An 11,935-nucleotide genomic window follows, 5' to 3' on the forward strand; every position below is an offset into this window, starting at 1 on the left:
GTTCATGCCGCGCTCCTCGTTCGTCCCAATCCGCACTCATGTTTAACAATAACACAAATACCAAATGGAAGAAGCAAGCAAGGAAATTGAATTAAACAAGGAAGCAAAACACGCACACGAGGCTGCGTTCATGCGTCGCCTCTAATCGCAATGCGCCGGTTGCCTCATGCCTGCGCGGATGCCTCCTCGTCCCGCCGCTCGGTTGCGTTACGCGGCCGGCGCCCCACCTGCCACTCGCTTGTCGCGAGGTGGCAGTCCTCTCGTCGAGTGCCGTCGTCGGTGCCGAACTAGGAGGAGGTGGCCCTGGGCCGTAGCCCGTAGTAGGCCGAAGTGAACTGATCGAGGAGGCTTAGGCAGGGGCAACATGCATTTGGGTGTCGCATACTCGTGTTCAAGAGACTTGAGAAGGAGCTGATGGCCCAAGTTGGTTTATCGTTGCTTCGCTTCGATGGTGCTCGAAAATCGACGCCGAAACCGACCACCGAACGTCCCAAAAATCAAAACCGACACCGAAAATCAAAAAATCGTCAGTACGATGGTAGGTTTTCGGTGAGGAAGTGTCTAGTCCTACTCACGCCGGACGGTTGCGCCGCCGTCTCTGCCCATCCCTCTTCTTCCCCAGCAGGTCGATCTCACGATTACCCAGTGTCGCGGCGCGGGTGCATATGCATCCATCCAGCAGCAACAAATTTGCCGGCCGATCGGCCGCCTAACTCGCTATAGATTCTCCACCCAGTGTGAAATTGATTCAGGAATCAGGATGGAGAGAACATTTGGGCGGCCGCTGCCGCCGGGCTTCCGGCTCCAGCCGACTGGCGAGGAGCTCCTCGCTGCCGTACGGACATATTTGCTAGTTTAACTAATTGAAATGATTTGATGTATAGATCAAGACGATGTTTTATTCATGGGGTCAAAATGAATAAGGTAAATTACTTGGGGTAGTAAAACAGACCCTTTTTCAACGATCTAGATGAAATTTTGGGTTCTCAAGGCAACATATCATGTGCGTAATTGTTTTTGAAAACGCATATCATATATGTTAATGATACTACTTTCCACCATCGGCATAACACCGAGCCCTGAAGTAGGCACATGCACAACAAATCCACCCATATCGAAATCCAGCAGCATAGATGGATCACTAGCTCTCCGATCTTTAGTCGCGGAGCACCCCAGCCGATAACAGTGACGGACGAAAGTCTCAAGACTTTCAGCCACCACCACACATGACAACTGGCGATAATATCGACGGGCCATCGAGCAATGATATAAAACACTGGCAAAAGAACGAGAACGGCATCGGAATCAGAATCAGAAGATGATAAACGATCAACTCTTTTTGTCAGACATAACTCCGGTTACACACAACAGAGTTGCCACCCCTAACGCTGAACGCCAGAAAAATGTATAAAGTTCTCCTAATATGGGCAAGCAAGACATGCTAATGCTCAAGCATGATCAGATACAGAACTGAAGGAGAATATAAACACATGCTAATGCCCAAGCACGAACTGATACAGAACTGAAGAAAAAGATAAACACAAGACAAAACGCTATGGTGGCATCATGCAAAAAAAAAAAACTCCTAACATTTTATCTGAGCAATTCAACTCCCTAAGTGAAGGGATACACCAAGATACTATGCGGTCTGCAATTATACATATGTACATGTCCAATAAGCGTAATAATTGGTTCGTAGTTTTATTACATCAGATATATGCATGGATATATATAGTCAGTTGTATTACAAATTCAGTGCTCGATGCACTTAAAATTCCACATTCTACATAACAAAACGTTCACGTCGAATTAGTCAGTTCAAGCCTCATCCAAGGACTACATTCCACATTGTTTTTAGTTATCATGGTATTAAGAACATGAACTTGCAGTGCTACAAGCACTGCTGCATCAGAACTCATGGTGTCTTACTAATCTTATCTGGCTACCAGGAGACAAGTAATTCAAACCACTGTTCCCAAGATTCAACCAATCTTTGATAACACATATTTATTTGAAACAACATAAGCTGTTAAGACTGCCCTACCAACATGTTCAGTTTGGATTGCATACTAGAGGCAGGACGGAGCTGAAGTCAAACAGATGCTAGCCAGGAAGTTCGATTTTACTATAAACATCAATCAGCCAGAAAAAAGCATAAAACTACGCAAGGTTAGTCACTCACAAAAGATGTTTGATTTTACTGCAAATGTTGAGTATTGAGATGCCTAGTGACCTTTAGTGTACAAGTTAAATTCTTACTCGTCAATCACACAATGTAATGCATAAGGCAACCACAAACATGAAAAACTTAGAATAATCCCAACATTAAACATCCTTAAAACCATTTAACTCTTCTCTGAACACAACAGCAACAAACAATACAAGTATAGCATTTGCAAGTTGCAACCAAACCAATGCTGCAAGCTCTTCTCCACATAAAGGACTTCTCCATAAAGTACTATAGCAGAGTTCTTATCAACGGGATCTGAGTATCTAATGCATCATAGAGATGTCAAGTTGTCGACTAACCCAAAACAATGCGTCCACTCATCATCAAGAAAAAGCGATAGGATTTCTGTTACATATCCTCACTAATCAATGACCATGACTAAAAGCTCATAACTTGTGAGCTGAATAAGCAACCTTCAAGAGTAAATTGTTAGCAATAGGCCAAATTGCTCACCACCTGACCTCACTGCCGTGGCCTCCTCCGGAGTATGTAAACATCGGATTCCTCGTAGGCGTAATCCGGGTCGAGGTGCTCCCGTGCCACCTTCTCGATCACCGGGAAGGCGGACGGGACGGAGTCCCAGAACGCCTGGTGCGCCTCGGGCGACCGGATCTGGTAGCCGAGCAACACCACGCCGCGCTCGGCGTCGGCGAGCGCGTCCATGGCCGCGATGAGGTGCGGCACGGACTCCTGCACGTAGACCACGTCTGCGGCGACGACGAGGTCGAAGCGGCGCGGGGTGGCTAGCGTGGCGAGATGCGCGGGGCAGTTCCAGTGGAGTTGGGCGAGGCGGGGCGCGCGGGGGAGGTGGAGGCGATTGCGCCGCAGGTTGCGGCGGAGAGCGGGGAGGACGGCGGCGATGTCGGTGAGGACGAGGTCGGTGAGGCCGAGGCGGGAGAGGCCGAGTCCCGCCGGGCCGCATCCGGAGCCGAGCTCCACGGCCCGAGTGCCGGGGAAGCGGAGCACGTCGGCGAAGGGGAGGGCCGGGTCGCCGAGGCAGCGCTCGACGAACTTGACGATGACCAGTGACGAGGGCCACACAGAGGTGCCCACCTCGAAGGAGTCGTTGTCCTGCTCGAACGCCAGCACCGCTCCGCCCACCGGAAGCTCCACCACCGGAGATGCAGTGAATCGCATCTTCTCTCCGCCGCCGCCGCCGGCCCGTCAGTCCACCGAAGCGAAGCGAAGGGTTTTGGCCTTGGCCGGCTTGGAGAGAATCTTAAGTGCGAGGCCCTCGTTAAATTTATAATTGAATACGAGCCCCTGAACATTCATGTAGGCATATAGGAGAGAATGCCCTGTTTGGGAAGGGGTGTTAAAGTTTAACACCGCTTTTAACACTTTTTTAACATATTGGCAGCCAAACAATTATGTTAAAAGGGTTGGGTTAAAGTTTAACACCCCATTTTTCATAAACACATGAAGGAGGTGTTAAAACTTGCTAAAGGTGTTAAAAGTGGTCCCCTAGCTCACATATCCCCTGGTTTGCCCCCCTCTCCTTCGCTGCCCCCATCTTCCTCCCCCGATCCGCGCGCAGCGCTCCCTTCCCTGTGCGCCTGTGCCCGCCGCCGCCGGTCCGCCCGTTGCGCACCGCCGGTTCGCGCCGGGATGCTGCGCCGTCAAGGACACCGCGCCGTGGGCCGTTGCTCCCACGCTGTCTTCCGCCGCGCTGGGGGCCGTCGCAATTCGTGGGGATGGGATCTCGGGAGGAGGGCGGCGGCGGAAGCAAGCAGCGCCGGGCCATCCATCTCGCCGGCCATCCCCGCCCGCAGGTCCTCCCCTTCCGCCCACCTTCGTCTCCTCCCCACGCCGCCCCAGATCCACGGCGCGGCGAGCCGGTGGACGGCGCCTTTAAGCTAGCTGGCAGCTTCACGCGGGCGGCGGCCGGCTCCCCGGTCACAGCCACGTCCTCCCCAGCCAGTTGGCGCCGCCGCGACTCGTCCTCCTTCGACCGACGCTGCAGCCTCGACGAGCAGGAGGGGCAAAGGAGAGGAGGGAAAGGAGGGGCAATATTGTCAATTCCCATCAAAGATGTTAAAGTTTAACAGATCATCCAAATATCCTAATATGTTGAACTTTAACACTCCATCCGAGGAGGTTAAACGGTGAATCCAAACTCGCCCTTAGTACTAGCAAAGCAAGTTAGCGACACAAACTGTAATAAAAAAAATTAAAGGGTCGAACAGCAAAAGCAACAGCGCACCGCCGAAACCTTCCCCTCCGTCTCGTTCTCTTCAGTGTTCCCATCTCGGACGGCGCCTCTCCTCCGCTCCTCCGTGATGGATCCCAAAGCGGCGGCGAAGTCGAAGCGCTCTCACACGGTGCATGGACGCCGCGCCCACCAGACCCCTGCCGCGGCGGCAGCGCACAGGCAGAAGCGGGCCGCCGCCGCCGCCACCTCGTCCGGGCCCCGCAGCCGCAACCTCCCCTCGAATTGGGACCGATACGACGCCGAGGGCGAGGCAGAAGACCCCGCACCCGCCGCGGAATGGACCGGCGAGGTGGCCCCGCGCAGCAAGGGCGCCGACTTCGGGTTCCTGCTAGAGCAGGCGCGAGCGCAGCCCCGCGAGGCCCGGGGCCTCGGGGCGCCGTGGCTCCCCTCCCAGGATTCGCCGTTTGGTGAGTGAGCGCCGCGACTTTTCATTTCCATTGCTAGTTTCATCCTGCTCTGCCATTACCTGTACATGGAGCAAGCTTATTGATATTTTCGCTTCAAGTAGGAGTGGTGATGCTATCATCCCAATTCCCATAAGTATGCTGAAATCCGATGGTGTGGGGAATTCTAGCAATACTGATTCCGGGAAACTCGTCTTTTATCAAGTCTTCCTCTTCCTGATTGACTCAATCGATAGCGAATGAGACAAATTCAAAATATTGGCACCTTACGTGGAGGCTGCTTTAGAAAAAGCCTCCGGGGGGCCCATTGAGTTAAGCTCCCATATATCCTAAACTGAATTGATATAGTGTTGAGATTCCTGCAGCACTCAGTTAGCACATAATCTCTGCATATACATTGTTCAATAGTTACTCAAATTGATAAGTAGAGTCTTTGTTTCTGATGTTGCTTCATGATTGTTGATTCGCTATGTTTTAGATTTTATGCAAGCCTCTACATCTATGTTCGAAGCTAAAGGTGAAGGGATCTTGTCCTGGTGTGCTGATGATAACTTCATATTAGAGGACGATTTAGCACCAGATTTCGAGGTACAATATATCAACCCTGTGGATTTTACTTTGCTGTACAGAATGTGCCTCATCTTAAATTGTTAGCATCCAATGATGTACTAGTAGCTAATACAGTGTTAAAACGTAGAGGGATTGTGACAGTAACCACACTTTTGGCTTATTGTTGATTTTGTGGAAGGAAGTTTTGCATGGGTTAACCAGACAATAATGTCCTAGTAGAGTATCAGTTAGAATATTGTATGTGAAGTAATGTAGAAACATTTTTGGATTGGTGGACCTTCTGTGGTTTCTGGGTTTACCATGCATATAGAAACAATTAACTCTTGCATTCTCTTCCTCTGTGGTTGTGGGCTTACTATACCTATTTTTTTTCATGCTCACATGACAACTCTTCTTCTCCCCAACTTTCAGGTGCCTTTTCTTTCAATGGATTTGCATGCATTGGCCAACCAGCTTTCAAAGCTTAAGCTTTCTCAGAGACTTTTTGTAGAAGAAGATCTACTACCTGAGGATCTGGTATGCTCTTGTTTATAGCTATTCTGTTAAGAAGCTAGTTATTTAGACTTGGATTCTTAGGGCATGCACAGTGCAAAGACTATAATATAAAGAGAGAATAAATGCTAGGCCATTAAGTGTCTGTGAAGTACCTTAACCTACAAGGAAAATAGCTATTCCGAGAATGCTTAGATTAGCAGGTAATTTAAGAGCTTGTTTAAGCATTCATCCAGTCAGCCACAGCCTACAATGCATCTGATTTGCTCCGACCAATTTTTGTGCTAATTTGCTCATGTTACTTACTTTACTGAAATGTGATGCAAAGAGCCTGGCTCCCTAGGATCGATGGAGCCCGCTACCGCTGTCAACCGCCAGGCTGAGAGGCAATGCTGCCCATAAGAACCCTCCCTGGCCTCCACCCTGGCATGATTTTTGAGCAACTACCCACAGGTGGTCTGCCACATCATTGCGTTGTACAGGACCTTAAAAGCTAGCTGTGGATTGTGGGTTGTTAAAAGCTGTAAGCTGAAGGGATGCAGCTTGTGGATTGTAATATAAACAGGGTTGGATTCTAACAATCTGCTTTTAAAAATCGCCTGCATGTTTTAGCTTCAACTCTTAGAACCAAAATCTACAATCCAAAGCTAAAGCAATCAGGGGTCCTAAGTTTGCCAGGTTTCCAACCACACACTAAGATTAATATTGTCTTGATTACTAAATCCGCAACCACAGAACCACCACTTCACTTTTCTTCCGGAGCTTTATTTTTATAATCTTGCGAACATGGTGCATGAACTAGAGCTCTTGCTACTGTTATTGTCGACACACGTTGGCTTTTCCATTGCAACCAGGGGCAAAGCTAGTGACAAAACGACCATAGATATGACATTAAAGAGCACAAATACGTTTAATAGCAATATGCCAGTATATGGTAAATATGAGCCTATTTGTTGGGAAATTTTTATTTGCCATGATGCATTGGCACCAGAGAAGCTTAACGTGGCTTCGCCCCTAGTTGCAACCGATTTCATCACCCATGACAAGGATATGGTGCTTTGGTGCTCTTCCTGTCATGCAGCTACATGTGCACTTCTTGCTGTTTTGGTCACAACCACTTCCTTCTGCAAAAACTAGCCATCATGGGAATTGCCTCAATGGCTCACTCTGCTATCATTTGTGGCAGCTAAGCTTATCTTAGCTTTCCAAAGTTTCTGATCAGAGTGTTTTTGCTGTTACATCACAACAGTGCTGCACTATCTGATCCATTTGCGTTGATGATTAAAACTTCTGTTCCTATCTTGTTTTGTGCATGATATATACAATTTTTAAGTAGGTGAAACTAATGTTTTTTTGCTTGTTATTGCATTTTAGTTTGTAATTAGCTGTTTTACCTTCCCTTGTATGCCTTCTATCAAGATTCTCATTGATATTGTTTTTATTTTATAAGCATGCCATTTTATTTGAGGCTTTTTCATGTCCATTTTTCTGACTTCATCTTTCTGGATTCATTTGATTATTTCTAGGCTGATGCATCGAAAGACAATGAAATACTGATTGAATGTGACACTTCTGTGGAAAGTGATGCTAAAGTCAGTTCAGTTGGGCATAACTTGAACTTTGAGCCATGGAAAGATGCAAGTCATCATGAATGTGCCGGCAACACCTATTCTGATGATCAAATGAAATCAGAACGTCAGTCGCAATGTTTTGAACATGAAGCTACTACATCACCCAAGATTAGTACTCATTTAGTGAATTCGGACAGTGAAGAAGATAAGACATATAAAAGAACCATGGATACTGATCCTGATACAGGGCTTAGCAAAGGGTTGAAGTTTGAGGTGGGCTCTGCAGAAGAAGAACTTGACATGCTCCTCAATTCATTTAGTGGAACTCACCTTTCTAGCTCCAACTTGGATGAATCATTTGGACATGATTCAACTTCTCAAGGTGCAAAGATCAGTTGGTCGAACAAGAAAGTTACACCTAGCATGTCTTCCCAATCACCTCTTGCACCTGTGGACAATGCTCTAGATGACTTGCTTTCAGAGACTTCCATACCTGAACAGAATGAAGGTTTTGCTACACAAGTTTCAACTTCTCAACCAACTGTTAGATCTGGCCAGAACTTTGACTCCGGATATGCTATGAAGATTGATGTGATTGCATCTATTGATGATTCAGTGGATAATTTGCTTGAAGGCACTTCACTGTGCTTAAGTGAGCCAAAGGAGACTACAACGGTACAAGGACCAAACACCACCCCACATGACAGTGTCCCCACTCATTCTGGCCCCTCAAATGCATCAGATGATTTTGATTCATGGTTTGATTCCCTATAGGGGAGAAAAAGGTTGGTGCTGTGAGGAAGTGATGCCTGACTTGAGGGATTCTTCTCTGTGACGCAAAGGTCCTTTGTGCCATTATTCACTCAATTCTTGAATCTAACTGGTAAACGTGTTCAGGGAGCTGTATTTCAAAGTTCTCTCTCTTTTTTTTTTTATGGAGGTCCACCAGAGAACTATCTCTGTGTTAGGTTTTCATGGGAAGTGATGAAGTGGATAGAGCATTGTATAAAAGCTAAAGGTCATCTGTGCTGGTTCATCGTGTGGTTCATATTGATTCAGTTGGCTGGCTGCTGTGAAATCTGAATGGGATATGCACCTCCTTGAACTAAGCATGTTTTTGCTGTTGTACCATTATCTGCGAACTGTTTCAGAAACAAACTAATGCAAACAGTTCGCAGTTCGTGCCCCCTTCTTAGCAGTAGACTTAAGGGTGCGTTCCGGGATTCGGTCTGTTTCCTGATGCGCAATTTGTTATGCTACATGTAAGCTAAACTGTACTGAGCTAGACGACTCATATGGTGGGACCCAATCACCAAACTTCAAAACCTGCGCAACTAACAGTTGGTCCTTCTTAGCGTTGTCCTCTGATTCAGATGTTTAATCTGTGTGCTACTCCCGCTGGCCAATGATTCTGTTGAAGACCACTTAAGATGGGTTACTTCGTGGGCCACAAGCATCTGGAAAAAGAAAGAAAAGGTAGATCTCTGTTGAAAAGGTACGATGTCTCGTCCTTCACCAGTTGTCGCTGCGAAACTGATCTTTTCCGAACTGTAAAATAATTTGATGAAAGCTTGCTTTTGACGTATTCATTTGTTTTGAATAGAAGAATATAATTGTCGTTATAGTGACTCAATTAAATTGGCTTGGCTTTTATCATTTTCAGTGTGAGGTCTGTTGATTTCATCGCTCGTTTGGTTTGCACTCGTGCATGGTTCGTAGCCTAGACTCGAGCATATCTTTGATTCTTGACACCTTCTGTCCATATCCAAAAAGATCCTGGTATTATCACGTGGCTAGAGACGATGTGGCTCTTATCCCAGGGGCTACGTGGGCTAGACTAGTAGAGCCAAAACTAGTTACTTTCGTGGGCCAACCACATGACAACATTGCTCTTGCTGATCCCGTGACTTCAGCTCCATGTTTGGGTAAGTGGTCTGAACTCAAACATTGTAGATAAGGTCTTCGACTTACGTATAAGACACAGTACAATTTATTTCATCGCACGGGATCTTCTACCCTGTAACAGGTAAATAGGTAGGCACGTAGGCCTGCTTATGGAGCGGGTTGGAATGGGTTTCACGGAACGGGTTGTGATGCGAGATGTGTTTGAATGGGTTAAAATAGATTTTAGTATCTAATGGGTTGAACGGGTTGGGTACATCACAAATGCGGGTTGAAGTGGTTTTTTTGTTTGAGTTTGCATGTGTTTAACTCATAGCCTTATAGGCTTCTTGACGTGGGATCCATATATAGATTTAGTCAGTACTTTGCACAAAGAAACAGAATGTCAAACTGATTTATTTCCAGCAAATTTCGATCAATTTCTCTAAAATTTTAAGTTGTGAACACGAGGTTTAAGTTTTAGGATCCGGTTCTTGACACGGGGCCGCATGTAAGTGCAGCCACAATACTTTGAACAAAATAGTGGATTGTCAAGCTGATTCATCCGGAACAAATTTTTATTCAGTTCGCTCAAATTTTAAAGTGCGAACGCAAGGTTTTAGTTTTAGGATCCGACTCTTGATGCGGGACCCACATGTAAGTCCAGCTGCACTACCTCAATACCTTGTACAAAGTAGTAGACTGTCAATTCATCTCCAGCAAATTTTGATCAATTTTTCTAAAATTTTAAGCTGTGAACGCGAGATTTTTAGTTTTAGGGTCCGGCTCTTGATGCAAAGCTCACATATAGGTCCAGCCACACTACTTTGCACAAAGTAGCGGATGTCAAACTGATTCATCTGCAACAAATTTCAGTCAATTTCTCTAAAGTTTTAAGGTGTGAATACGAGGTTTATATAAACTTATAGGTTCATATACCAAACCCATGGGTTATATCAATTGGTGGGATGGGGCAGGTTGGGTTTAGACAATAGAATTACTCCCTTTGGATTTTTTTACATGTCACATTAGGTTTATCCTAAGTCAAGCATGTTCAATTTTGACCAAATTTATAGAAAAATACAACATCTACAATACCTAATTTGTTTCGTTGAATGCACTAAGGAATATCTTTTAATAGTGCATGTATAGTTGTTGTTGTTGTATTTTTCTATATATCTGGTTAAAGTTGGATAGGTTTGACTTAGAACAAACCTGATGTTACATGTAAAAAACCAGAGAAAGTATGAAGCGGAGCGGGTGGGTGAATGAGTTTTGTTGCGGGTTAGGGTGGGTTTTAACCTATTAGGAGGCCAAGGCACGGTAAAAGAAAATAATGATGGTACCAAACCATACCTAACTTGAATTGCCAGCCAGAGTCAAGCATTTTTATTTTACTTACTTTTGAGTCTTTGTCACCCTCCCTTGTGTCTAAGGCTATCCGCCCTACAACGTGGACGCTTCTACTTTACAAATTGCTTGTGAGTTTGTAGAATAAAGGACCTCAGCATAATGACTCGTCACTGCCTGGCTAGCTTCTGTCTTGCACAGCAAAGCCTGCTTGTTTGTTCCAACATCTTTTACGCAAGTTGTGACTGGCCAAACCCCAATACACGGTGTTCCACGGTAATATGCCTTTGGATTCCTTCCATGGTTATCAATACTAAAAGAATGACATACTGAAGAAACAAGAGAAAACCGCAAGATTTTCCAACCACACCACGGGTCTTGACAACACTTCGTTGAACAGAGACCAGGTCCTAACCCCCACCCAAAGTCCTCCATTAGGACGCGCTGGAAACCTCAGGCGGCGTTAGTTAGCTGACCACCATGCACAAACAAATCAAGCTGACGTCCTCTAACCCGCAGATCCGCGGAGGCGGTGACGTCAACAGGAGTCCTGGCAACGCATTCCCAGTAGCCCTGTCTGATCTCACTCGCCGCCCCCAACCACTTGCTACTTGTCAAACCTGTTGGCGTCAGGGCGCGATCCTCCCGGATCTCCGTCCCACGTTGGACCGTGGCCGTGCTCGGGCCACGTCGGCGCGCGAGACCGAGCACACTGCCGTCGTCACCGGATTACATCGGCGACGCCCATTTTTTTTTTAATGCGCCGGTGACTGCTCGTGAGATCTTGACGCCCCTCGTCCGGCCACTGGTTTGCCTGCACGTCTCCTGGTTGGTTGTTCCATGGATGTGAACTGCCAACCATATTCTTGTGCAGATCGATGCTGCGTGTGCTTCGGCTTTGCTGACGCCCCCCAGCGGCCGCAACTGGAAGCAACGTATTAGCTGGGTGGAGCAAGACCATGCGAGTGCGTTTTCAGGGCCTTTTCAGCTTCTAGACGCTGGGCTGGTTAAAGCTTGATATTTTGCATCTCTCCTCCGATTGGTTGTGGAGTTGCAGCTGATGTGTGAAGCTCCTCGCTTTTCAGCCATTTTCCTTTACATTGTCTCTTTTTTCTTGCCACGTGCTTCTCGAGTAATTGCAGTATTGCTTACTTTCCTACTCCTGCGTGCTCATGCTAATGAGCTAATCCTCACTGTGATGAAGCTGACGTGTTAAACCCCAACC

At 46.7% G+C, this 11,935-nt stretch overlaps 2 protein-coding genes across 2 annotated transcripts; one reads left to right on the top strand and one right to left on the bottom strand.

The window, feature by feature from the left end:
• Positions 1 to 901: 901 nt before the first annotated feature.
• On the bottom strand, positions 902 to 3,429 carry LOC101773340 (protein N-lysine methyltransferase METTL21A). The gene is made up of 2 exons (XM_004961158.4): positions 2,687 to 3,429; positions 902 to 1,276 (listed from the first exon to the last, which is right to left on the bottom strand). The coding sequence occupies exon 1, from the start codon at positions 3,365 to 3,367 to the stop codon at positions 2,693 to 2,695; it is 675 nt and encodes a 224-aa protein (XP_004961215.1). The 5' UTR covers positions 3,368 to 3,429; the 3' UTR covers positions 902 to 1,276; positions 2,687 to 2,692.
• Positions 3,430 to 4,408: 979 nt separating this feature from the next.
• LOC101773758 lies at positions 4,409 to 9,064 on the top strand. The gene is made up of 4 exons (XM_004961159.2): positions 4,409 to 4,849; positions 5,325 to 5,434; positions 5,828 to 5,932; positions 7,435 to 9,064. Exons 1-4 carry the CDS (start codon positions 4,510 to 4,512, stop codon positions 8,251 to 8,253), a joined length of 1,374 nt encoding a protein of 457 aa, XP_004961216.1. The 5' UTR covers positions 4,409 to 4,509; the 3' UTR covers positions 8,254 to 9,064.
• The last annotated feature ends 2,871 nt before the right edge of the window (positions 9,065 to 11,935 follow it).

The sequence above is a fragment of the Setaria italica genome, chromosome III (assembly GCF_000263155.2).
Source record: "Setaria italica strain Yugu1 chromosome III, Setaria_italica_v2.0, whole genome shotgun sequence".
Classification (NCBI taxonomy): Eukaryota; Viridiplantae; Streptophyta; class Magnoliopsida; order Poales; family Poaceae; genus Setaria; species Setaria italica.

Bases quoted from the DNA above. Each gene is read 5' to 3' on its own strand.
- LOC101773340 (XM_004961158.4), bottom strand. From the start codon at position 3,367: ATGCGATTCACTGCATCTCCGGTGGTGGAGCTTCCGGTGGGCGGAGCG.
- LOC101773758 (XM_004961159.2), top strand. From the start codon at position 4,510: ATGGATCCCAAAGCGGCGGCGAAGTCGAAGCGCTCTCACACGGTGCAT. The intron at 5,435-5,827 runs GTACAATATATC...CCCAACTTTCAG, and splicing joins ATTTAGCACCAGATTTCGAG to GTGCCTTTTCTTTCAATGGA. The intron at 5,933-7,434 runs GTATGCTCTTGT...GATTATTTCTAG, and splicing joins ATCTACTACCTGAGGATCTG to GCTGATGCATCGAAAGACAA.